This window comes from Sus scrofa, chromosome 7, assembly GCF_054392235.1.
Source record: "Sus scrofa isolate SSC_HxYL_T2T_F1_AM1 chromosome 7, Sscrofa_HxYL_maternal_Yorkshire_Landrace_v2.0, whole genome shotgun sequence".
Taxonomy (NCBI): domain Eukaryota; kingdom Metazoa; phylum Chordata; class Mammalia; order Artiodactyla; family Suidae; genus Sus; species Sus scrofa.
In genome coordinates this window covers 38,239,295-38,260,966 of record NC_139389.1, presented here as the reverse complement: position 1 = coordinate 38,260,966, position 21,672 = coordinate 38,239,295, and the positions used below count along the sequence as shown (strand labels likewise).

The following is a 21,672-nucleotide window of genomic DNA, read 5'->3' as shown; positions in this document are numbered from 1 at the left end:
CGTAACTCCTGTGGGGGTGGGGACGCTGGCCGGAAGGAACTACGCATGCGCAAAGGGGACCGTGCCGGGCGCGTGGCAGGACGAGTGCCCCTATCGGCAGCGACAGGATGCGCACTCGTCAGCCCCGACGGGGTTAAGACGGTTATCGCCAGTGCGCGTCGTCTCTCCGCCTCGCGGAACTGATCCCGGCAGCGGAAGCTGTGTCCCTCCTGCGGAGGTGCGAGTGGCCAAGCCTGCCCGTTCCCCTCTCTTTTTGGCATCTGTCATCGAACTGAAGGACTTCGAGCACCGCTCGGCGCTCCAGGAGAGCGCAACGTGGGGGATTCGAGGACCAGGGGAGGACTTTTCTCTGCAGTGACTTTCCTCCCCCTGCCTTCTACGACCTGGGCGCTGTTCCTGGTGTTGCAGAACGGGCTTGAGACCTTCCCATCCTAGAACCCACCGAGAGACAACTGCTTCCATTTGTGGAGTATTTTATACTTTTCAGACTAACTTAACGTGCATCATCTCTTCGCTAGCTAATTCATTGTGCTCTATGTGCCAAGTGCTTCGCATTTCTTACCTGCAAGCCAGATGAAGGAACCAGGTCAACCTAAACCTTTCTAAAGAAAGGTTAAGTAACAAGTACTAAGTCACACTGCTCACCGAGACTGGATCTGGAGTTCACTAGCTTCCAAATCCAGGCTATGGTTATCTCACACTTCTTGTTGTAATCTTAGTAACACAAACAGCAGCCCCTTACCTGTGAATGATTTACAGGGTGGTATGCCAAACAGTCCTGGAGGTACGCAAGGCAGGGGTTTTATTTAGGAGACTGAAAGGCAGGGCACTAAGGGATTGTCTTGCTGCCTAATTGGAGATTGACAGAACCGGAAGTCGAGCCACCTAGTTTCCTATCCAGGGCTTTAACTTGAAATCACATGTGCTAGTGGAGAGGAGAGACTGTGGGGAGACACAGTGTTTGAAAACTCTGTCATCATCCCCCAACCTTTAAAATCCTAGGAAACCTACAAAGAGCAGGAGCTTGAACAGTGGGTAGTGATGGAAGAAACTGGAGAAGACCAACACTTAATGGATGAGGAAAGAGAACTGAGAAGGGAAACCTGAGAAGAAATGTATACCAAGAGGCATTTGTTGAAGTTAAAGAGCAAATGTTAGACGAGAAAACTATGGGCATTAAAGGGGAAAAAGTTGATTCATCTTGATGCAAAACTACTCAAAATGGTCACTACCCATTGATATTGGGGGAAAAAATAACCTGATAAAGGCAATCTTCAAATATCCAAGAGCACACATCACCATAATGAAGTTGAAAGCATTCCTTTTAAGAAGAAGGAAACCTGCTCTCAATAATCCCAAGATATATCCATGTTAAAAAATCCTTTTTTAAAAAAAATTTACTTTGGCTGCACCCAGAGCATGTGGAAATTCCTGGGCCAGGGATCAAACCTGAACAGTACAATGCTGGAAACTTAATCCATTCTACGAGGCCAGGGATTGAACCTGAATCCTCAAAAAGACGCTGGGTCCTTAACCTGGTGAGCCACAACAGGAACTGCTGGGAGAATTTTTTTTTTCTTTTTTTAAGGCTGCACCTGCAGCATATCAAAGTTCCCAGGCCAAGGGTTGAATCGGCTGAGCAAGGCTGGGGATTGAACCTGTATCCTCACAGACACTTATGTCAAGTTCATGTGTGTGTGTGTGTGTTTTAAGGGCCTCGCCCTCGGCATATGGAGGTTCCCAAGCTAGGGGTTGAATCGGAGCTCCAGTTGCCGTCCTACGCCACAGCCATGCCAGATCCAAGCTGAGTCTACGACCTACACCACAGCTCACTGCAACGCCAGATCCTTAACCCACTGAGCAAGGCCAGGGATCAAACCTGCATCTTCATGGATGCTAGTCAGATTTGTTTCTGCTGAGCAACAGCGGGAACTCCGAGGTTCCTAACTGGATGAGCCACAACAGGAACTGAATTGTTTTTTTAACCTCACTCTCCGTTTTAATTTGTTTTGTAAACACAGTGAAAACTTCAGTCTAATTGTACAGAAAGTTGGAATTGTAACCAGCAGCAAACATAACAGGATAGACCTAAGTCCCTGGCCAGCTGGATCTCCATTGACAGGTCACCTCCTCCCCCTTGCAGAGGGCCCCTGGGAAGGGAAGTCCTAGGAAGGAGAGGCACAGAGCTGCCAGTCCCCTTCAGAGTCACAGGCTGCCCATGGGAAGGAAAAGCACAAAAACAAGAGAACTGGTGTAACCTGGATCTCCTATCACTACATGCAGAAGAGTTATCTCTGACTGCTGGCCAAGCTGAGGGTGTTCTCTCCCCAAACTCAACAGTCCTTGGACATGCTGCCAGCATCCCCCAGGGGATGAGTTTCCAGGCCAGTGGTTCCCAAGCCTCTGCTCAACCAGAACCTGCAAGGTAAACTTGGGGCTGGGGGTGTAAGTGGGGAGGAGTAGACCAAGTCATAATTGTGGGTGTCCCCTGGGCAGAGTCTGAGGTCCCAGACTTAAGGACCTTGCTTTAGGAGGAAACAAGAGAGGGTGCCAGGTCACCAGCAAGTCAGCACTGTCGCCTAGTGCCCCAGGGGTACAAGGCTGTTCAACAGGGGCAACCTGAGGTCCTCCCTAGGCCAGCAGGGGATGACCCAAAGGCCAAAAGGAATGCATTCTTCTTGAGGATGACAGCCATGGCCAGTGGCCAGCAGCTGGTCCTTGCGGTGGAGTTCTTTGAGGATGTGGCCTGGGTGAGATGCAGGTGATGGATGCTCCCCTTCTCTTCCATCTCCACCCCCATCAGCGCCAGGATATCCCGTTCTTCAGTCAGCTTGCAAGGATCTCCTCTGTGGTGGTGGGAAGTTTGAGGGGTTGGAGCCTGTACCAGGGAAGCCCTCTTCCCCTCCGCCCACCAACTGGGGTCCACAGGGAGAGGGAAAGAGACAGGAATGGTCTCTTTTTTGGTAGACTGTTGACTGAAAATGAAGGAGAAATGATGGAATTTTAAAAATCACCATTCATGGGGTTCTCTGGTGGCTTAGCAGGTTAAGGATCCAGCATTGTCACTGCTGTGGCACAGGTTCAGTCTCTGGCCTGGGAACTTACACTTGCCACAGGTGGGATCAAAAAAAAAAAAAAAAATCACCATTTTATAAACGTCCTCATGCTTATTCTGACAAGTCATCAATGGATGCTAAGGCAGATCGGTGGAGATTTGGTGAGGTACCAGACACAGGCATTACAAAGGGACAGTGCTTTATGGTGGAGAAACCTGCCAGACTGGTTTGGCAGCACCAGAGTGAGATGGTTTCGCCTCTTGCAACTTTAAATGCTGTGCCGTGAGAACTTTCGATGCTGTGAACTGAGACGTGCTCCCCATTTCTCTCCTGTCCTTATGCACACTTGGGCTTGAGAGACATCTTGCAGAAATGAAAGGCCTGTACTCTTTAAAAGTGATTCTGGGAGTTCTTGTGGTGGCGCAGTGGTTAATGAATCTGACTGGGAACCATGAGGTTGCAGGTTCGATCCCTGCCCTTGCTCAGTGGGTTAAGGATCTGGCGTTGCCATGAGCTGTGGTGTAGGTCGCAGACTCGGCTTGGATCCTGCGCTGCTGTGGCTCTGGTGTAGGCCAGTGGCTATAGGTGCGATTCGACCCCTAGCCTGGGAACCTCCATATGCCACGGGAGCGGCCCAAGAAAAGACCAAAAAAAAAAAAAAAAAAAAAAAAAGTGATTCTGGATTTCCTGTCATGGCGCAGCGGAAACAAATCAGACTAGGAACCATGAAGTTTTAAACCCTGGCCTTGCTCAGTAGGTTAAGGATCTGGCATTGCCATGAGCTGTGGTGTATGTCGCAGATGCCACTCAAATCTGATGTTGCTGTGGCTGTGACCTAGGCCAGCAGCTGTGGTTCCAGTTCGACCCCTAGCCTGGGAACCTCCATATACCCTGGTGCAGCCCTAAAAATAATAAAAAAGTAAAATAAAGTGATTCATTCCAGGGAGTTCCCGTTGTGGCTCAGCTGTAACAACCCGACTAGGATCTGGAGGATGCAGGTTCTATCCCTGGCCTCACTCAGTGGGTGAAGGATACAGCGTTGCCCTGAGTTGTGGTGTAAGTTCCAAACATGGCTTGGATCCCATGTTGCTGTGGCTGTGGTGTAGGCTGTCAGCTGGAGCTCCAATTTGACCCCCAGCCTGGGAACTTTCATATGCCTCACCTGCAGCCCTAAAAAGCAAAAAACAAACAAAAAAACCCAACAGTGATTTGTTCTAAATGTAATAGTTTGCATCTACTAACCCCAAATCCCCCATCCATCCCACTCCCTCCCCCTCCAACTTGGCAATCACAAATCTATTCTCCAGGTCTCTGAGGCTATTTCTGTTTTGTAGATAGGTTTATTTGTGCTATATATTAGATTCCACATATGAGTAATATCAAATGGTATTTGTTTTCTCTTTCTGACTTCACTTAGTATGAGAATCTCTGGTTGCATCCACGTTGCTGCAAATGGCATTATTTCATTCTTTTTATGGCTGAGTAGTGTTCCATTGTGTATATGTACCATACTTTCTTCTTCTTTTTTTTTTCTGCGGCATATGAGAGTTCCCAGGCTAGGGGTCAAATCAGACCTACAGCTGCCCGCCTACACCACAGCCACAGCAACATAGGATCTGAACCATCTTCATCTGTGACCTACACCACAGCTCAAGGCAATGCCAGATCCTTAACCTACTGAGTGAGGCCAGGGATTGAACCCGCATCCTCATGGATCCTAGTCAGGTTCATTACCACTGAGCCATGATGGGAGCTCCAGTATCACATCTTAATCCATTCATCTGTTGATGGACATTTAGGTTGTTTCCATGTCTCAGCTATTGTGAATAGTGCTGCAGTGAACATAGGGGTGCATGCACCTTTTTCAACGAAAGTTTTGTCTGGATATATAGGAATGGATTTCTGGAACATATGGTAGTTCTATATTTAGTTTCCTGAGAAACTGCCATACATTACATTTAGAATGAATAAGTAATGAGGTCCTACTATACAGCACGGGGAACTATATACAATCTCTTGTGATAGAACATAATGGAAGATAATATGAGAAAAAGAATATGTATATATGTCTGACTGGTTTACTTCGCTGTACAGCAGAAATTGACACAACATTGTAAATCAACTGTAATAAAATTTTTTTAACTGAAAAAAAAAAAGTGATTCATGTAATACAGAGGTCAGAGGAACCACCCACATTGAAAAAGACTGCAGTATGTGATCCTGGACCAGGAAGGACAGAGACGTTTCTGGGACAGCTGATGAAATTGGAAGTATACTATGAACTAGATAGTGATGTGGACTTACAGTCTAGGATGATGTATACGTTTTGCCAAGGCTGCTGTAACAAAGTAACACAGGCCTAAATGGCTTAAACAATAGAAGTATATTATTACAGTTCTGAAGGCCAGGAAGTCAGAAATCAAAGAATGGACAGGGTTGGTCCTTTCCGCTGCTGTGGCAGAGAGGTCTATTCCATGCCTCTCCCTGGCTTCTGGGGGTTTGCTGACAACCTCCGCATTCCTTGACCTGTAGACACATCAACCCTATCTTTGCTTTCACCTTCGCATGACTTTCTCATTGTCTGGAGGGCTGTGTCCAAATCCCACCCCCCACCCCCCTCTTTTTTGTCTTTTTGGGGCCGCACCTGTGGCACATGGAAGTTCCCAGGCTAGGGCTCAAATCGGAGTTGTAGCCGCTGGCCCACACCACAGCAACGGAGGATCCGAGCCGCGCCTACGACCTACACCACAGCTCACAGCAACACCGAATCCTTAACCCACTGAGCAAGGCCAGGGACCAAACCTGCAGCCTCATGGTTCCCGGTCGGATTCGTTAACCACTGCGCCACAACGGGAACTCCTCCCTCAGGTTCTTAGACAAGAGACTGGATACAGTTCCCTGTACTGTGGAGCAGGACCCCATCACCCATGGGTTCTACATGTAACAGTCTGCATCTTCCAACCCCAACCTCCCCGTCAGCTCTGTCTCTCCCCTTTCCCCCCTGGCAAACACAAGTCTGCCCTCCATGACTATGATCTGTTTCTGTTTTGTAGACAGATCATTTGTGCCATATTTTAGACTCCACATGTAAGTGGTATCATATGGTGTTTGTCCTCTTTCTTAGTTCACTTAGTATGAGAGCCTCTAGTTCCACCCATGTTGCTGCCAATGGCAGTATTTTGTCCTTTTTTATGGCTGAACCGATATGTTCTTAAATGTTTTCTATAAATTTGAGATTACCTCAAAAAATTTTTGGAGTTCCCGTCGTGACACAGTGGTTAACGAATCCGACTAGGAACCATGAGGTTGCGGGTTTGGTCCCTGCCCTTGCTCAGTGGGTTAACGATCCGGCATTGCCCTGAGCTGTGGTGTAGGTTGCAGACGCGGCTTGGATCTTGCGTTGCTGTGGCTCTGGCATAGGCCAGTGGCCACAGCTCCGATTGGACCCCTAGCCTGGGAACCTCCATATGCCGCGGGAGCGGCCCAAGAAATAGCAAAAAGACAAAAAAAATTGTTTTTAAAAAATTCGATATAGTGCTGGGTTTGTGTTATACAAGGTCTTAGTGCTGACCTACCACAGGGAAATGATCAAAGTGTTGGGGGGTCTTATTGCAAACCTACCTGAGTGAGGGTATTGGAAATTAATACATTGTATTTACACAGCGCTTCATAATCCCCCCCCAAAAAAAAAATTGGAGTTGCCTGGTGGCTCAGAGGGGTAAGGATCCAGCATTGTCACTGCTGTAGTGTGGACCTGACCCCTGGCCTGGGAACTTCTGCATGCCACAGGTAAGCTCTGTGCCTGCCCCCCCTGCCCCCCGAGGCCAATAAAATCTCATTTCATTTGTCTCTCATGACAACTCTGTGAGGTAGAAGTTTTTTCAATTTTATTGAAAAACTGAAGAGTTCTCCTCATGGCACAGCGGAAACAAATCCGACTAGGAACCATGAGGTTGCGGGTTTGATCCCTGGCCTCTCTCAGTGGGTTAAGGATCCAGCATTGCTCTGAGCTGTGGTGTAGGTCACAGACACAGCTCAGATCCCGCTTTGCCATGACTGTGGTGTAGGCCAGCAGCTGTAGCTCCAATTCAATCCCTAGCCTGGGAACCTCCATATGCAACGAGTGCGGCCCTAAAAAGCAAAAAAGAAAAATACTGAAGATGAGTTCCCTTCATGGCTCAGTGGTTAAGGAACCCAACTAGCATCCATGAGGACTGGGTACCATCCCTAGCTTCGCTCAGTGGGATAAGTGCGTTGCCTTGACCTGTGGTATAGGTCGCAGATAAGGCTTGGCTCTGGCGTTGCTATGGCTGTGTCATAGGCCGGCGGCTACAGCTCGGATTTGACCCCGAGCCTGGAAACCTCCATGTGCCATGAGTGTGGCCCTAAAAAGACAAAAGACAAAAACAAAAAATGGCCCAAGGTCATGCTCACACAACTGTTGACGATAAACTGAGGCATGTTACGGAGTTCCCATCGTGGTGCAGTGGTTAACGAATCCGACTAGGAACCATGAGGTTGCGGGTTCGATCCCTGGCCCCACCCAGTGGGTCAAGGTCCAGTGTTGCCATGAGCTGTGGTGTAGGTGGCAGACACGGCTCGGATCCCACGTTGCTGTGGCTCTGGCGTAGGCCAGTGGCTACAGCTCCAATTAGGCCCCTAGCCTGGGAACCTCCATATGGTGCTGCGGGAGCGGCCCTAGAAAAGGCAAAAAGACAAAAATAAAATAAAAATAAATAAATAAACTGAGGCATGTTAAGGTCTTTTAAGTTCACTTGAGCAAAAATGCATTGGAATGGGCCTGGGCCAAACAAGAAGTGGTTGTGAGCACTCCTCAGACCTGAGCCAGAGGAAAGACTTAAATGGATAAAGTGCAGAAGCAGAGGATGGAAATTACTTGATTGGCTGTAGCTTAATGCCTGTTTATGATTGGCTGTCCTTGAGCGTTTTGATTAGGTAATCTTGAGGCATTTATGGGTTTAAATTTTGGCTTGTTTGACTAGACCTCCGTGACATTAGAACCACCTCGGTCTAATGGCCTCTTGGTTTAATTAACTTAATAGAACTAATAAGCGATTAGTTCCGATCTGATCCAGTCTTCTTTGACTCGCGACCTCCTGCGGTGGCAGTAAAGAACAGGAGTTGACACTAAACAAAATTGTGCTATGTCTGCTTCATTTGGGGAGTAAACAAGGTCTCCCCTCCCCCCGCAACAGTCTTCTTCATAAGGTCAACACGGAGTTCAGACCCCAGAGGCTCCAGATCTGAGGTCCACTACCTCGTGGGCCGCTTCCTCCGCTGTCCACGCTCCACCGCAACCACCACTTACGGGGTGTGGACGCACGTCTGCACATGGACTTCAATCTCCCTTGCGAACCTTCTGTGTCTGAGGAACAAGATCAAGAAAAAGGCCTGCAGCCCTTGCTCCGGAGACAGCCTCCCGCACATTTCCCAGCCGCAGCTCCCAGACCCGGACCCCTCCTGCGCAGCCGCACTCTCCTCTATTACGGCCCCTACAGTTAAGTCCCAACCATCCCCCCCTCGCCCCGCTGACTGACGGATCGACCGATCGTAGTCTTTTTCATCTCATAAAGCTCCGCTTGGGCCCCTGCAGTCCAGTTAGGACCGTCCTCGAAGCCACGGAGGGAGCGCGCAGGGATCTCAGCCCCATCCCTCCGCGGCCAGCAGAACTACAAGCCCGGGGAGCGACCACGCCTGCGCGCGCGTTGGAGCCGCCACTGCTCGCACCCCCTCCCCCTCGGTTAGGAAAGTCGGTGCCCACCCACCACGACCCACTGCAAAGCCAGAAAGGGCTTTAGGTGCTTGACTGACGGCGGCTCACGGTAGCCGACTAGGTCCACCTGCTCTTTATTTGTCCGGAGAGGCCCAAGACCCTGAGCCTTAAGCCGAGAGAACCAGAATGACATCGACAGTCCCAGCTGGCAGGTCTCTGTTGGGCCTTCAGTTTCCGAGAAACAGGATAGCAAAGCTGGACAGACTTTGGCAATGATTTAATCAGGACCATTCACATTGCATTGACTGTTCCAAAGGCTCAGAGGCCCTCCTATCCTTTCTTTCTCTCCATTGGGGGAATTGGGGTCAAGCTCGGCAGGTGCAGGACTTGCCAACACCACGCCCCTTAATCGTGGCAACGCTGAGTAAGGGCTTCCATCCCAACCTCCTTGACCCAACCAGCTGTCCGACTGCGGGTTAGTATGGCTGAGGAGGAGGGCGATGTGGACGAGGAGGATGTGTTCCTGGCATTTGGCCGGCAGCCCTCTCCACCCAGGGGTCCCCTGCGTCGGGCCATGGATAAGGCTTTCTTTATCTTCCTGGTCTTCGTCCTGACACTGTTGATGATGGAGGCTGTTTATAAGCTGCTGTGGCTGCTACCATGGGCAAAGTTTGGAGACTGGCTCCTGAGAACACCTCAGAAGGAGGAAGAGCTGGAACTATGACCACCCTTCCTGTAAACATCCTCCCCCACGCAAGGAGGTGAGAAGAGGGAAATGGCACTGTTGGGGCTTTGAAATATGAGGGATTTGAAATATGAGTGCCTTGATACCCACCACGAACTCATTTAAAAATACAATTGAGGGAGTTCCCATCGTGGCGCAGTGGTTAACAAATCCGACTAGGAACCATGAGGTGGTGGGTTCGGTCCCTGCCCTTGCTCAGTGGGTTGATGATCCGGCGTTGCCCTGAGCTGTGGTGTAGGTTGCAGACGCGGCTCGGATCCTGCGTTGCTGTGGCTCTGGCATAGGCCGGTGGCTACAGCTGCGATTAGACCCCTAGCCTGGGAACCTCCACATGCCTCGGAAGTGGCCCAAAGAAATAGCAAAAAGACCAAAAAAAAAAAAAAAAAAATACAATTGAGAATCTTTCCTTTTCTTTCTTCTTCCAGCATTCTTTTTTCTCCTGGAACTCCTATTACCATGCCACTTCCCCACAGATAATTTTATGCTTTTATTGACCAATCTATCACAATTTTGTTTGTCTATGTATATATTTATTGAGGTGAAAAATATTTTTCTTTCTTGCGACCATAAGACTCTAGTTGTCTAATCTTTTATTTATTGTTTAATTTTTGGCCATGCCTGCAGCATATTGGTAGTTCCCAGGCCAGGAATGGAATCCAAGCTGCAGCTGCAGGCCTACACTGCAGCTGTGGCAACAGGGGATCCTTTAACCCACTGCTGCCCAGCTGGGGTTCGTAGGATCCAAACTGTGCCTCCGCATCTACCTGAGCCACTGCAGTCAGATCCTTAACCCACATCACCACAGTGGGAACTCCAAGACTAGTTTTTAGAAAAATTTCTTCTGGGTTATCATTACAATTTTGTCGTGTGTGTGTCTTTTTGGGGCTGCACCTGCAGCATATAGAAGTTCCCAAGTTAGGGGTGAATCAGAGCTGTAGCTGCCAGCTTACACAACAGTTCACGGCAACGCCAGATCTTTAACACACTGAGTGAGACCAGGGATTGAACCCACATCCTCATGGATACTAGTCGGGTTTTTTACCGCTGAGCCACAACAGGAATTCTTATCATTACAATTATTATGAGAGCAGACTTGATCAAATAGCATAAAGATTGTACACATATTCATAATGGTTAAAATAAAAACTACATTTAGGAGTTCCCATCATGGCTCAGTGGTTAACGAATCTGACTAGCAACCATGAGGTTGCGGGTTAGATCCCTGGCCTCGCTCAGTGGGTTAAGGATCTGGCGTTGCCGTGGGCTGTGGTGTAGGTTGCAGATTCTGCTCAGATTCCGTGTTGCTGTGGCTCTGGTGTAGGCTGGCGGCTACATCTCCGATTAGACCCCTAGCCTGGGAACCTCCACATGCCACAGGTGCGGCCCTAGAAAAGACAGAAAGACAAAAAAGAATTACATTTAAAATGAGATAAGCAGGAACTGCCTGGAGGCTTAGTGGTTTAAGGATCTGGCATTGTCACTGTTGTGGCTTGGGTCGATACTGTGGTGCAGATTTGATCCTTGCCCCTTCGAATGTATGCATGCTGCGGGCAAGGCCAAAAATCAAAATAAAAAAATGAGACAAATGATATTTATGATACATTGATGAAAGAAACAGGCTACATGTCTCTTCTTTATTTAAGACAAGGTAAGATTATCCCCAGGAGCTTTCATGGTTGAGAACTATTCTTGCATTTTTTTTTTTTTTTTAAGGAGAAAGTTGGGGGGGTTCCCTTTGTGGTGCAGCGGAAACGAATCCGACTAGGAACCGTGAGTTTGTGGGTTCAGTCCCTGGCCTTGCTCAGTGGGTTAAGGATCCGGCATTGCCGTGAGCTGTGGTGTAGGTTGCAGAAGCGGCTCAGATCTGGCGTTGCTGTGTGGCTGTGGTGCAAGCCTGCAGCTACAGCTCCAATTAGACACCTTAGACACCTAGCCTAGGAACTTCCATATACCACTTGTGGGGTCCTAAAAAGCCAAAAGATCAAAAAAAAAAAAAAAGATGAAAAAAGGAGAAAGCTGGAGTTCCCGTCGTGGCGCAGTGGTTAACGAGTCCAACTAGGAACCATGAGGTTGCAGGTTCGATCCCTGGCCTTGCTCAGTGGGTTAAGGACCCGGCATTGCCGTGAGCTGTGGTGTAGGTCGCAGACACAGCTCGGATCCGGTGGTGCTGTGGCTCTGGCATGGGCCGGTGGCTACAGCTGACTGGACCCTACATATGCCGCAGGAGAGGCCCTAGAAAAAAGGCAAAAAGACCGAAAAAAAAAAAAAAAGGAGAAAGCTGTGTGAGCGTGACCTTGGGCCAGTCACCTGACGTTTCCTCAGGTTTTGGTTTTTTTTTTGTTTTTTTTTTTTTGCTTTTTTAGGACCGCACCCCGGACTTAAGGAGGTTCCCAGCCTAGGGGCCTAATTGGAGTTTCGGCTTCCAGCCTACACCAGAGCCATAGCAACACCAGATCCCAGTGGCATCTGCGACCTACACCACCGCTCACGGCAACGCCGGATCCTTAACCCACTGAGCGGGGCCAGGGATTGAACCTCATGGGGACTAGTGGGGTCTGTTAACCACTGAGCCACTACGGAAACTCTTCTGCTATATTTTAATAAAATTTATCTTTAAATGTGCAACAAGAAAATAAAGTGGCAAGATGCCCAACATTTGTGGAGTATGCAGGGATCCAAGAGGTGGGAAACTCAGCGACTGGACCGGTGTTAACTTTTTGGTTTCCCCAGAAGTTCACCTTTGGACCCAGCTTTGCTTCCGTGAGTCCCTCCAGCTTCCCTAAAGCTGGGCTAGGTGGGGGTCCAGGCGAGGCGGGCGTCAAAGTTGGTTTCTTCTCTTTTTGTTCTTTCATCAGCACTTCCAGAAGAAAAGACGAGACTCCGAGGCCTTTTACGAGCCTCATTTCGTCTCACAGTCCATACAGCGGCAATCTGCAGATTCTCCTCAGAGCCTCCTCCTCCTCACAACGCCCGTCCTCAGGCCCTGGAGCTTCTGGACAAAGCCCGGCCTCCCGGCCATCATCGCCTCCGCCTCGGGGACCTCCTCCAGAAAAGACGTCGTAGAACCACCTAGATTCTACCTACTTGGTTGGCCAATAGTTCTGTAGTGGAAAGCAAACCAGCAACAATAACAATAATAATAAAACACATTTGTACAGCTCGTGGTGCTCATTTGTATCCCGTGTTAGGACTTCGCAATTGGGCGAAGTAGGCACCTGTCGGTAGAAGTAGCAGCTGGACAGCGAAAAGGAGAGCGGGCCCATAGAAGGGAATGGCAGGTACAGTCGATTAAGCCAGGGAAACTGGTACCTGGCAGGTAGGAAATCGGCGCCAGAGGGCTTGTCAATAGCGCCGCGGATGGAAAAGGTTTTATTTTCCTCTCAAGAGGCTCCCCCCATTCCGTGCATCCCTGTGCAGCCTCGGAGGGCTCAATTCCTTTGCTGCTCTGTTCCGTACCCCCCCCCCCCCCCCTTGGGAAGGTGGCTCTGTCCTCCCCGCACGCGACGCGCTGGCGGTTGGCCGGCTGCGGGAAGCTTCTGATTGGCCGAGTCGCAGAAGCACCGGGTGAAAAGAGCTTCACTGGCGGCGCGCCCCCACTCGGGGCGTAGCCAACGCCGTACGGGAAAATGGCGGCCCGCATGTACCTTGAGAGGCCCCGAATGGGGGATGGAGGGGCGCAAATCCGCCCCCTGCAGGTCAGGGAGAAAGGCGCCTCAGACTATGTGGGCGGCACTGGAGGTGCTCGAGGAGGCGGGCCTACTGTCACTTCCGGCCACTGGGGAGACTGGGATCCGTACGGCAACATGGCCGCACCCAGGAGCCTGTAGGCGGAAACTCCGCCGCTTCCGGTCCGGAGTAGGGCCTGCGGTGGGAGGGGGAAGGAAGGCGGAGGGAACCATGCGAGGTTCTGAGATCCGCGGCGAGTGTCGCCTCGAGAGACCGTTTCTGAGGTGGGGGCCGGGCGGTGCGGGGGGCGAAGGCGGGGCGGGAATGTCGAGGTCGAGGTACTCGGGAGTCCTGGGCGTTGAGTCTGAGGGGCAGGCTGAGGTACCTTCCTTACTATCCCTGAAGGGGTGTGGGGGGGCCGGGGGCTGAACTGGGGGAGGGGGACTTGGCGGGAAGCTCCTCCGGGGGCAGGGCCGGCCTCAGGACTAGAGTGTGAGAGCAAGCAGGAGAGACCAGTGTGGGGCCCACGGTCGCTTACAGGTCACACGGAGAGAATGGGGAGGCTCGGGTTGGTGTGAGAGAGAGGGGACTGGAGCCGAGCTATCTCCGACTGCCGCCCCGGCTGGAGGAGACCCACCGGAGGGCGGGGTAGGGAGGTGGTCTTGGCAGGAGAAAGGGGAGTGGATGTGGGGAGGACCAACCCTCGCCTCGGAGAGGCTGGGAGTTGGGGTGATCCTACAGGACGGGGCGAACCTGTGGGAGAGCGGAAGGGGGACACGGGGAGGTGGTGCCAACGAGGGTGTGGTATCTGTTCCAGGGGGTGTCGAGGAAATCTGGAGTGCAGTGTGAGAGGTGGTCCGGGGTTGAGAAGAATCAACTTGCCACCTATGAGAAATAGTGGGGAAATGCAACCGAAAGACCGGATGTCGACGTGAGGGGTGGAGCTGGGGGTGGGACTTCAGGTTTTCCGAGGGTTTGGGGCTCTCGTAGTAAAGGGACAGAAAAACACGGTACTAATGGTTGCTGAAGACAGGCAGTGAGGACACTGTTGGGCATGGCTGGGTGTTTTTGAAAACCAAGAAGACAAAAATGTGTGAGATGAAGGGATGGGGCTCTGCTGGAGGGGCTCTTTCTGAGGCCCCGTCCCCTTCCAGCAGGAATCACGAAAACCCCACCACTTCCTCCCTCCGGGGGATTTGATCCCCCATGGCCACCGCTAACAGCATCATCGTGCTGGATGATGATGACGAAGATGAAGCAGCTGCTCAGCCAGGGCCCTCCCACCCACCCCCCAACCCAGCCTCACCCAGGGCAGCCCCCATTCCAGCCTCACCCAGGGCAGAAGCCCCTGGCTCCTCCCAGCCCCATGGGGCTGGAGGAGGCAGTAGTTCGGGCGGCAAGAAATGCTACAAGTTGGAGAATGAGAAGCTGTTTAAAGAGGTGAGCTTTAGGGGAGAGGATTCTTGTACTCCAGGGAGGGGGCTGGCCGACTGGCTCTCTTGTCTTGTCTTCCCCACTAACCCCACCTCGCCTTCTTTCTCTCAACCCATCCCTTGTCCCTTTCCCCGTGAACCTTCCAGTTCCTTGAACTGTGTAGGAGGCAGACAGCAGACCACCCTGAGGTGGTCCCGTTCCTCTCTAGCCGGCAGCAGCGGGCCCACTCACTGTTTTTGGCCTCGGCGGAGTTCCACAACATCCTCTCTCGGGTCCTTTCCCGGGCTCAGAGCCGGCCCGCCAAGCTCTATGTCTACATTAACGAGCTCTGCACTGTTCTCAAGGCCAACTCGGCCAAGAAGAAGATGAACCTGGCCCCTGCTGCCACCACCTCTAGTGAGCCCTCCGGGAATGACCCCCCCACAGGCCCCTCCTCGGACCCCATAAATGCTGAGACCACTGCCTCTGAGGCCCCAAGGACCCGTGGTTCCCGGCGGCAGATCCAGCGCTTGGAGCAGCTTCTTGCGCTCTATGTGGCAGAGATCCGGCGGCTGCAGGAAAAGGAGCTGGATCTCTCAGAACTGGACGACCCGGACTCCACTTACCTGCAGGAGGCCAGACTGAAGCGTAAGCTGATCCGCCTCTTTGGGCGGCTGTGTGAGCTCAAAGAATGCTCTTCTCTGACGGGCCGGGTCATAGAGCAGCGCATCCCCTACCGGGGCACCCGCTACCCGGAGGTGAACAGGCGCATCGAGCGGCTCATCAACAAGCCAGGGCCTGATACCTTCCCTGACTATGGAGACGTACTTCGGGCTGTCGAGAAGGCAGCTGCTCGGCACAGCCTTGGCCTCCCCCGACAGCAGCTCCAGCTCATGGCTCAGGATGCCTTCCGAGATGTGGGCATCAGGTTGCAGGAACGTCGCCACCTCGATCTCATCTACAACTTCGGCTGTCACCTCACAGACGACTACAGGCCAGGTAGGCCTTAGCAGGGTCTCCCCAGTCCCTTGGTGTGTTGGCCTATGCTGGAGGAAGCTCTCTGGAGTCCCTCCTTCTAGGATTCTGGGTGAGTGCTCTGACCTATGTCTTCCCATGCAGGTGTCGATCCTGCCCTGTCAGATCCTGTCCTAGCCCGGCGCCTGCGGGAGAACCGGAGCTTGGCTATGAGCCGACTGGATGAGGTCATCTCCAAATATGCAATGATGCAAGACAAGAGTGAGGAGGGCGAGAGACAGAAGAGAAGGGCTCGGCTCCCCCAGGCCACCTCTGCCCACTCTGCAGAACCCCCCAAAGCCTCCTTGGATTCTGGCGAGGTATGGAAGGGCCACACCCTTGAGAGAGACCCTGTCCTTCCCCTGCACTGGCCAGGAGGGAGTCCTTGGGACTGATGGCGGAGTGTGCAGAAGGGATGCAAGAACCAGTCCCTCAAGGGGGCAAGGGATTCCTTAGAGAAACTCCTTTGTCCCCCGAAGGGCCCTAGTGGGATGGCCTCCCAGGAGTGCTCGACCACTTCCAAGGCTGAGACAGATGATGAGGAAGATGAGGAAAGTGATGAGGAGGAGGAGGAGGACGAGGAAGAAGAGGAGGAGGATGAGGAGGAAGACGAGGAGGCCACAGATTCCGAAGAAGAGGAGGAGGATCTGGAACAGATGCAGGAAGGTCAGGGGGACGATGAAGAGGAGGAGGAGGAGGAGGAGGAGGAAGCAGGTATGTCAGGAAGACAGTCTTCTCGTGTGTCAGCTCCCTCGACTGTTGGGCACCAGCCCCATCATCTGAGATCCTTCCCATCCTCTCAGCACTTCTCTTCCCCTAGTTCTTACTCTATCCTCTCCTCTTTTCTTTTCCAGATAAGGATGGAGATAAGAGCCCCATGTCCCCACTACAGATCTCCACTGAGAAGAACATGGAGCCTGGCAAAGGGATCAGCAGGTCTTCAGGGGAGCAGCGAAGCAAAGCACTTGGGGTGTCGCCATCTTCACTGTCAGAAGAGCCCCCGGCCCCCTCCAGCATTGATGCTGAAAGCAGTGGCGAGCGTCTTGAGGAGTTGCCCCTGGAGGAGGAGAGCCCTGCGTCTCAGCTCTTTGAGCTAGAGATTGAAGCCTTGCCCCTGGATACTACCCCGTCCCCTGAGGAGAGGGATGTGTCGTCTTCCAGGAAGCCATCCGAGGAGCCCCTCACCACTGTCCTGGAGAACGGAGCAGCCATGGTCACCTCCACTTCCTTCAATGGCGGTGTCTCTCCACACACCTGGGGGGACTGCATTCCCCCCTGCAAGAAATCTCGGAGGGAGAAGCCAAGAGAAACAGGGCCATTAGGAAACAGGTAACTGCACAAGGAGGAGCAAGAGGGAAGCCAAGGAGGGCCTGCGGGGGGCTTTCTGAGGGCACTGTTGCGGAGCCCAGGCTGCTGGGAGAAGTGGACGCTGCCTCGCAGCCTCAGGCTGCCCTAAGCCTCCACACCATACGTTTCTGTCCTCAGCTGCGTGGCAAGGCCAAGGGCAGTGCGAGAGAAGGAGGGGAAGAGGACGCGGGCCCTGCCCAGCCCCCCTTCCCCCTTGGCCTCCGTGGCTCCGGTTGCTGACTCCTCGACCAGGGTGGACTCTCCCAGCCACGGCCTGGTGACCAGCTCCCTCTCTAGCCCATGTCCAGCCCGGTTGGCCCAGAACCCCCAGGCCCAGCCCTCCAGACCCAGTACCTGTAAGGTGAGAGGGGAAGCTGTCCCCCGACTCGGTTCCTGGCGCGCCCACCGCAGCCCTCCCCTCCGCCCCGGGCCGTGCTGACCGTCTCGCTCCCCGCAGATGAGTGTGGCCACGCAGTGCGACCCCGAGGAGATCATCGTGCTCTCGGACTCCGACTAGCTGCCCCCGCGCTCCCTGCTCCACTGCGCTCGGGACAGAGGATGGAGGCAGGAGGCACTGAGCTGGTCCCCGTTTGGTGGTTTCTTTTAAAAACACAAAGCTTAAGTTTTACACAGAAACATTAATAAACAATAAAGTTCTTTTCTTATGGTACCCATGTCTTCCTTGTCTTGCCCTGGCGGCTGTCTAGTCTCAGGCCTGGGACGGATGGACCCCGCGCCCTCCGCCCGACTCGAGGCGGACTTTACTTTCCCACTCGGGGCGGCCAATCAGGGGGCCGACTCGGAGTGAGTCGGCCAATCCAGGCCTGTGTGGGGCGGGGCTTGGGGGACTGTCAAGCTAGGAGGCCACTGCGAGGAGATCCCACAGTCCCGCTAATGACCACAGCACAGGGGCGGGGCCAGGCGGCGAGGGCCTGGACTCCTTGCCACTGGGAAGAGGCAGGCTTACGGAATTAAAGGGGAAGGAGAGCCTCGGCCGAACCGTGTCCTGAGCCCCCAGCGGCGGAAGAGACCCGGTACCTTTAAGATGGAATGAGGCCGTGGTTCGTTAAAGGAGAAGTGGCCGAGTCGGCCGAGTATTGCCCAGCGGCTCGGGCGGGGTGCCGGCTTGTGCCTTTAAAGCCGGAGAGGCGGGAGGCGAAGCGGAGGCGGAGGGCGGAGGGAGTCGGCGCAAGATGGCGGCGGGAGGGGCCCGGGCTGCGGCTCTGGCCGCCGAGTGAGGGGCGGGGGGGCCCGGGGGCGCGCGGCCCGGTAAGCGGGGACGCGCGGGGTTGGGGGGCGCCTTCCGGGTGGGAGAGGAGATCGTTGTAGCGCTTGGGGCGGAGCAGAGGGGGGCGGAGTCCGATGTGGGCGGGGGGTACACAGGGGGCGGAGCCAAAAGGCCGTGGGGGCGGGTCTATGGTGGGCGTGGTCGAAAACGGGCGTGGTTAGCGATAACTGGGGGCAAGGGGCGTGGCCGGCAAAAGATCCAGGGGTCTTAGCCTAAAGGGAAATGGAGAGAGCGGTGGTTTTCAATACTGAGAGCTGACCTGCGCCCCTACCAAGGAAAAGGTACAAAACTCCAAAAGGGTAAATTTTGGAAACTCAAGCTCTCAGGCAATTGTGAATTTCTGAAGGGAGGCACCCAGCTCCCCAAGAGCTTCTTGTTTCTCTTAACCTACAAGGAAGGAGCACTGGATTTGCAGTTAGAACACCTGCATTTGTGGGCGCTGCCCCTTACTAGTGTGACCTTGGATAATCTCTTACTCTTTCTGAGCCTCAGTTTCCTCATCCGTCAAGTGGGGTTGACAGGAATACCCACCTTACAGTGTCGTTGTGGGAAGTTACTTGGAGAATAAGTGCGAACAAGCTTTTAAACTGTACAGGGCTGTGTCATTATGAGATGTTATCTTTCTTCTTTCTTTTCCTTTCCAGAGACCCCCCCGGCCGCCCTCCTCCTCCCCTTGTTCCTGTGGCTGGGGGGGTACCCCTCCCCTCCACACCATGGAGCCATCTCCTATGTCTCCGGGTGGGGCCGCACTCCCTCTGCCTCTATCACTGGCCCCCCCGCCACTGCCCCTGCCTGCGGCTGCGGTGGTACACGTGTCCTTCCCTGAGGTGACCAGTGCCCTCCTGGAGTCCCTCAATCAACAGCGGCTGCAGGGCCAGCTCTGTGATGTGTCCATCCGAGTGCAGGGACGGGAGTTCAGGGCTCATCGTGCTGTTTTGGCTGCGTCCTCCCCTTATTTCCACGACCAGGTCTTACTCAAGGGCATGACCTCCATCTCACTGCCCAGCGTCATGGACCCCGGAGCCTTCGAGACTGTGTTGGCTTCAGCTTACACTGGCCGGCTCAGCATGGCCGCTGCCGACATTGTCAACTTCCTCACAGTGGGGTCTGTGCTCCAGATGTGGCACATCGTGGACAAGTGCACTGAACTCCTCCGAGAGGGCCGGGCTTCAGCCACCACCACCACCGTCACTACTGCTGCAGCAACATCCGTCACTGTCCCTGGTGCAGGGGTCCCCCCCGGGAGTGGGGGCAGTGTAGCCCCTGCTGCTGTGGGCTCCGTGCGCTCTCATGCCTCCAGCCGGGCCAGTGAGAATCAGTCCCCCAGCAGCAGCAACTACTTCAGCCCCCGGGAGTCCACTGATTTCTCCTCTTCATCCCAAGAGGCTTTTGCGGCTTCTGCAGTGGGCAGCGGGGAGCGTCGAGGTGGTGGCCCTGTGTTCCCAGCCCCGGTGGTTGGCAGTGGAGGGGCTACCTCTGGGAAGCTGCTGCTGGAGGCAGATGAGCTGTGTGATGATGGCGGGGATGGGAGGGGGGCGGTGGTCCCTGGGGCTGGGCTCCGGCGGCCGGTCTATGCACCCCCCAGCATCGTACCACAGAAACACTGGGTGTACGTGAAGCGGGGTGGAACCTGCCCCGCACCAGCACCCCTGGCTCCCCAAGACCCAGACCTGGAGGAAGATGAGGAGGAGGAAGACTTGGTGTTGACCTGTGAGGATGATGAAGATGAAGAGCTGGGGGGTGGCTCCCATGTTCCACCAGGGGGAGAACCTGAGACGACCCTTAGCATTAGTGATGTCCGGACCCTGTCTGAGCCTCCAGACAAGGGAGAGGAGCAGGTCAATTTCTGTGAGTCCTCCAATGACTTTGGCCCCTATGAGAGTGGGGGTCCCGGAGGGGGGCTTGAGGATTCAGGGGGACCAACCCCTTCCTCCTATGCTCCCTCCCACCCTCCTAGGCCCCTGCTTCCGCTGGACATGCAGGGCAACCAGATCCTAGTCTTCCCATCCTCTTCATCCACCTCCTCCTCCTCCTCACAGGCTCCAGGCCAGCCACCAGGGAACCAAACTGAACACGGGGCTGTGACGCTGGGGGGCGCGTCAGCAGGGGCCCTGGGCATGCCGGGTGGCACTGGTGGGACCCCTGGAGGAACAGGCAGTGGGGATGGAAATAAGATCTTTCTGTGCCACTGCGGGAAGGCCTTCTCCCATAAGAGCATGCGCGATCGGCACGTGAACATGCACCTGAACCTGCGGCCCTTTGACTGCCCCGTGTGCAACAAGAAGTTCAAGATGAAGCATCACCTGACGGAGCACATGAAGACTCACACAGGCCTCAAGCCCTACGAGTGCGGCGTCTGCGCCAAGAAGTTCATGTGGCGAGACAGCTTCATGCGCCACCGGGGACACTGTGAGCGCCGGCACCGCCTAGGTGGGGGCGGGGCCGGGGCCGGGGCTGGGGCGGGACCCGGGGGGCCCACCGGGCCAGCCGTGCAACCCAAGAGAGAGTCTCCAGGCCGGGGCAGCGGCGACGAGGCGAGTGGGACCACGCCCCCGCCCAGCCGACGGGTCTGGTCCCCGCCCAGTGTCCATAAGGTGGAAATGGGCTTCGGTGGGGGCGGAGGAGCAAACTGAAGAGGCGGGCTACTGGGGGTAGCCTGCGAAGGAGGGAAGAGGAACGGGAGCCAGGGGCCCTGTGGCTCTTACGTGGTGTCCCCACACACCTACTGTCTTCCTATCTCAATAGACTTGTACATATTCTGGAGTTGGGACCGCGTTGCACCACGGATCACCCCTTTCCACTCTGCAGCCCCTCCTCCCCAAAGTATCCCCAAACCCAGCCCTTCGTCCCCCTCAGATGGGTACACTGAAGCCCCAGCCCCAGAGTAGAATAGGGCGCACTCGGTGGGGAGTGGGGAGGGAGAGGGGGCTAGTGGAGCATCCTGGAGTCGCTGGGTCAAGGGTCAGGTGGTTGTAGTCTGTACCTGAAGTCTGTGTTTGTGTTGTTGTGGGGACCAGGTCTTTGAGCCCCACCCTTGTCCTGGAACATACCCTGTCCCTCAAAGGATGTGCCCCTTATTTCCACCCTAACCTCTCCTCCCCCACCTTGGCGTCCCCCACCTTGATTCTCACTGGGGAGGGGGGAGTGAAGACAAGGAGGGAGTAAGTTGTAGGAGTTTTTATTTTAAATCTTATTTTTTTTAAATGGTGATTAAAATATTTATTGGTCATTTCACTTGGCTTCCCGACACCCCCTATGTGTTTGCTGGGGACTTGGCACAGGTGGGGGATGGTGGAGGGATGGTTCTCAGGGAAGGGGATTCTGGCGGAGAGGAAGGGGGAGCCCAGAGGGCGGGAGGGCTCCGGACTTTGTGGTGTTGGGTGGTCCAGGAGGGCGGGGGGGGGGAGTG

The 21,672-nt window shown here is 54.0% G+C and overlaps 3 protein-coding genes across 13 annotated transcripts; all 3 read left to right on the top strand.

Annotated features, from left to right (window-relative positions):
• The first annotated feature begins 196 nt into the window (after positions 1–196).
• SMIM40 (small integral membrane protein 40) lies at positions 197–12,692 on the top strand. 3 transcript variants are annotated; one of them, XR_014810054.1, is made up of 4 exons: positions 197–2,425; positions 6,720–6,845; positions 8,273–9,551; positions 12,391–12,692. XR_014810054.1 is itself a non-coding variant. In XM_084967977.1 (2 exons), exon 1 carries the CDS (start codon positions 9,272–9,274, stop codon positions 9,512–9,514), a length of 243 nt encoding a protein of 80 aa, XP_084824103.1. In that variant the 5' UTR covers positions 9,155–9,271; the 3' UTR covers positions 9,515–9,551; positions 12,391–12,692. The 3 variants fall into 3 exon arrangements, 1 of the variants encoding a protein (XP_084824103.1); XR_014810055.1 differs by lacking the exon at positions 6,720–6,845; XM_084967977.1 differs by lacking the exons at positions 197–2,425; positions 6,720–6,845 and having other exon boundaries at positions 9,155–9,551.
• Positions 12,693–13,392: 700 nt separating this feature from the next.
• DAXX (death domain associated protein) lies at positions 13,393–17,645 on the top strand. Of its 9 annotated transcripts, none has more exons than XR_014809954.1 (8): positions 13,393–13,582; positions 14,356–14,641; positions 14,782–15,613; positions 15,734–15,948; positions 16,108–16,294; positions 16,521–16,957; positions 17,114–17,336; positions 17,433–17,645. XR_014809954.1 is itself a non-coding variant. In XM_005665886.4 (8 exons), exons 2-8 carry the CDS (start codon positions 14,408–14,410, stop codon positions 17,490–17,492), a joined length of 2,274 nt encoding a protein of 757 aa, XP_005665943.1. In that variant the 5' UTR covers positions 13,393–13,485; positions 14,359–14,407; the 3' UTR covers positions 17,493–17,645. The 9 variants fall into 9 exon arrangements, 6 of the variants coding, with proteins under 6 accessions (XP_005665943.1, XP_020954250.1, XP_005665942.1 ...); XM_005665886.4 differs by having other exon boundaries at positions 13,393–13,485; positions 14,359–14,641; positions 16,108–16,342; positions 16,483–16,957; XM_021098591.2 differs by having other exon boundaries at positions 13,393–13,485; positions 16,483–16,957.
• A 508-nt stretch (positions 17,646–18,153) lies between these two features.
• Positions 18,154–21,497, top strand: ZBTB22 (zinc finger and BTB domain containing 22). Its single transcript, XM_001927786.5, has 2 exons — positions 18,154–18,244; positions 18,908–21,497. The coding sequence occupies exon 2, from the start codon at positions 18,977–18,979 to the stop codon at positions 20,894–20,896; it is 1,920 nt and encodes a 639-aa protein (XP_001927821.3). The 5' UTR covers positions 18,154–18,244; positions 18,908–18,976; the 3' UTR covers positions 20,897–21,497.
• Positions 21,498–21,672: the final 175 nt, after the last annotated feature.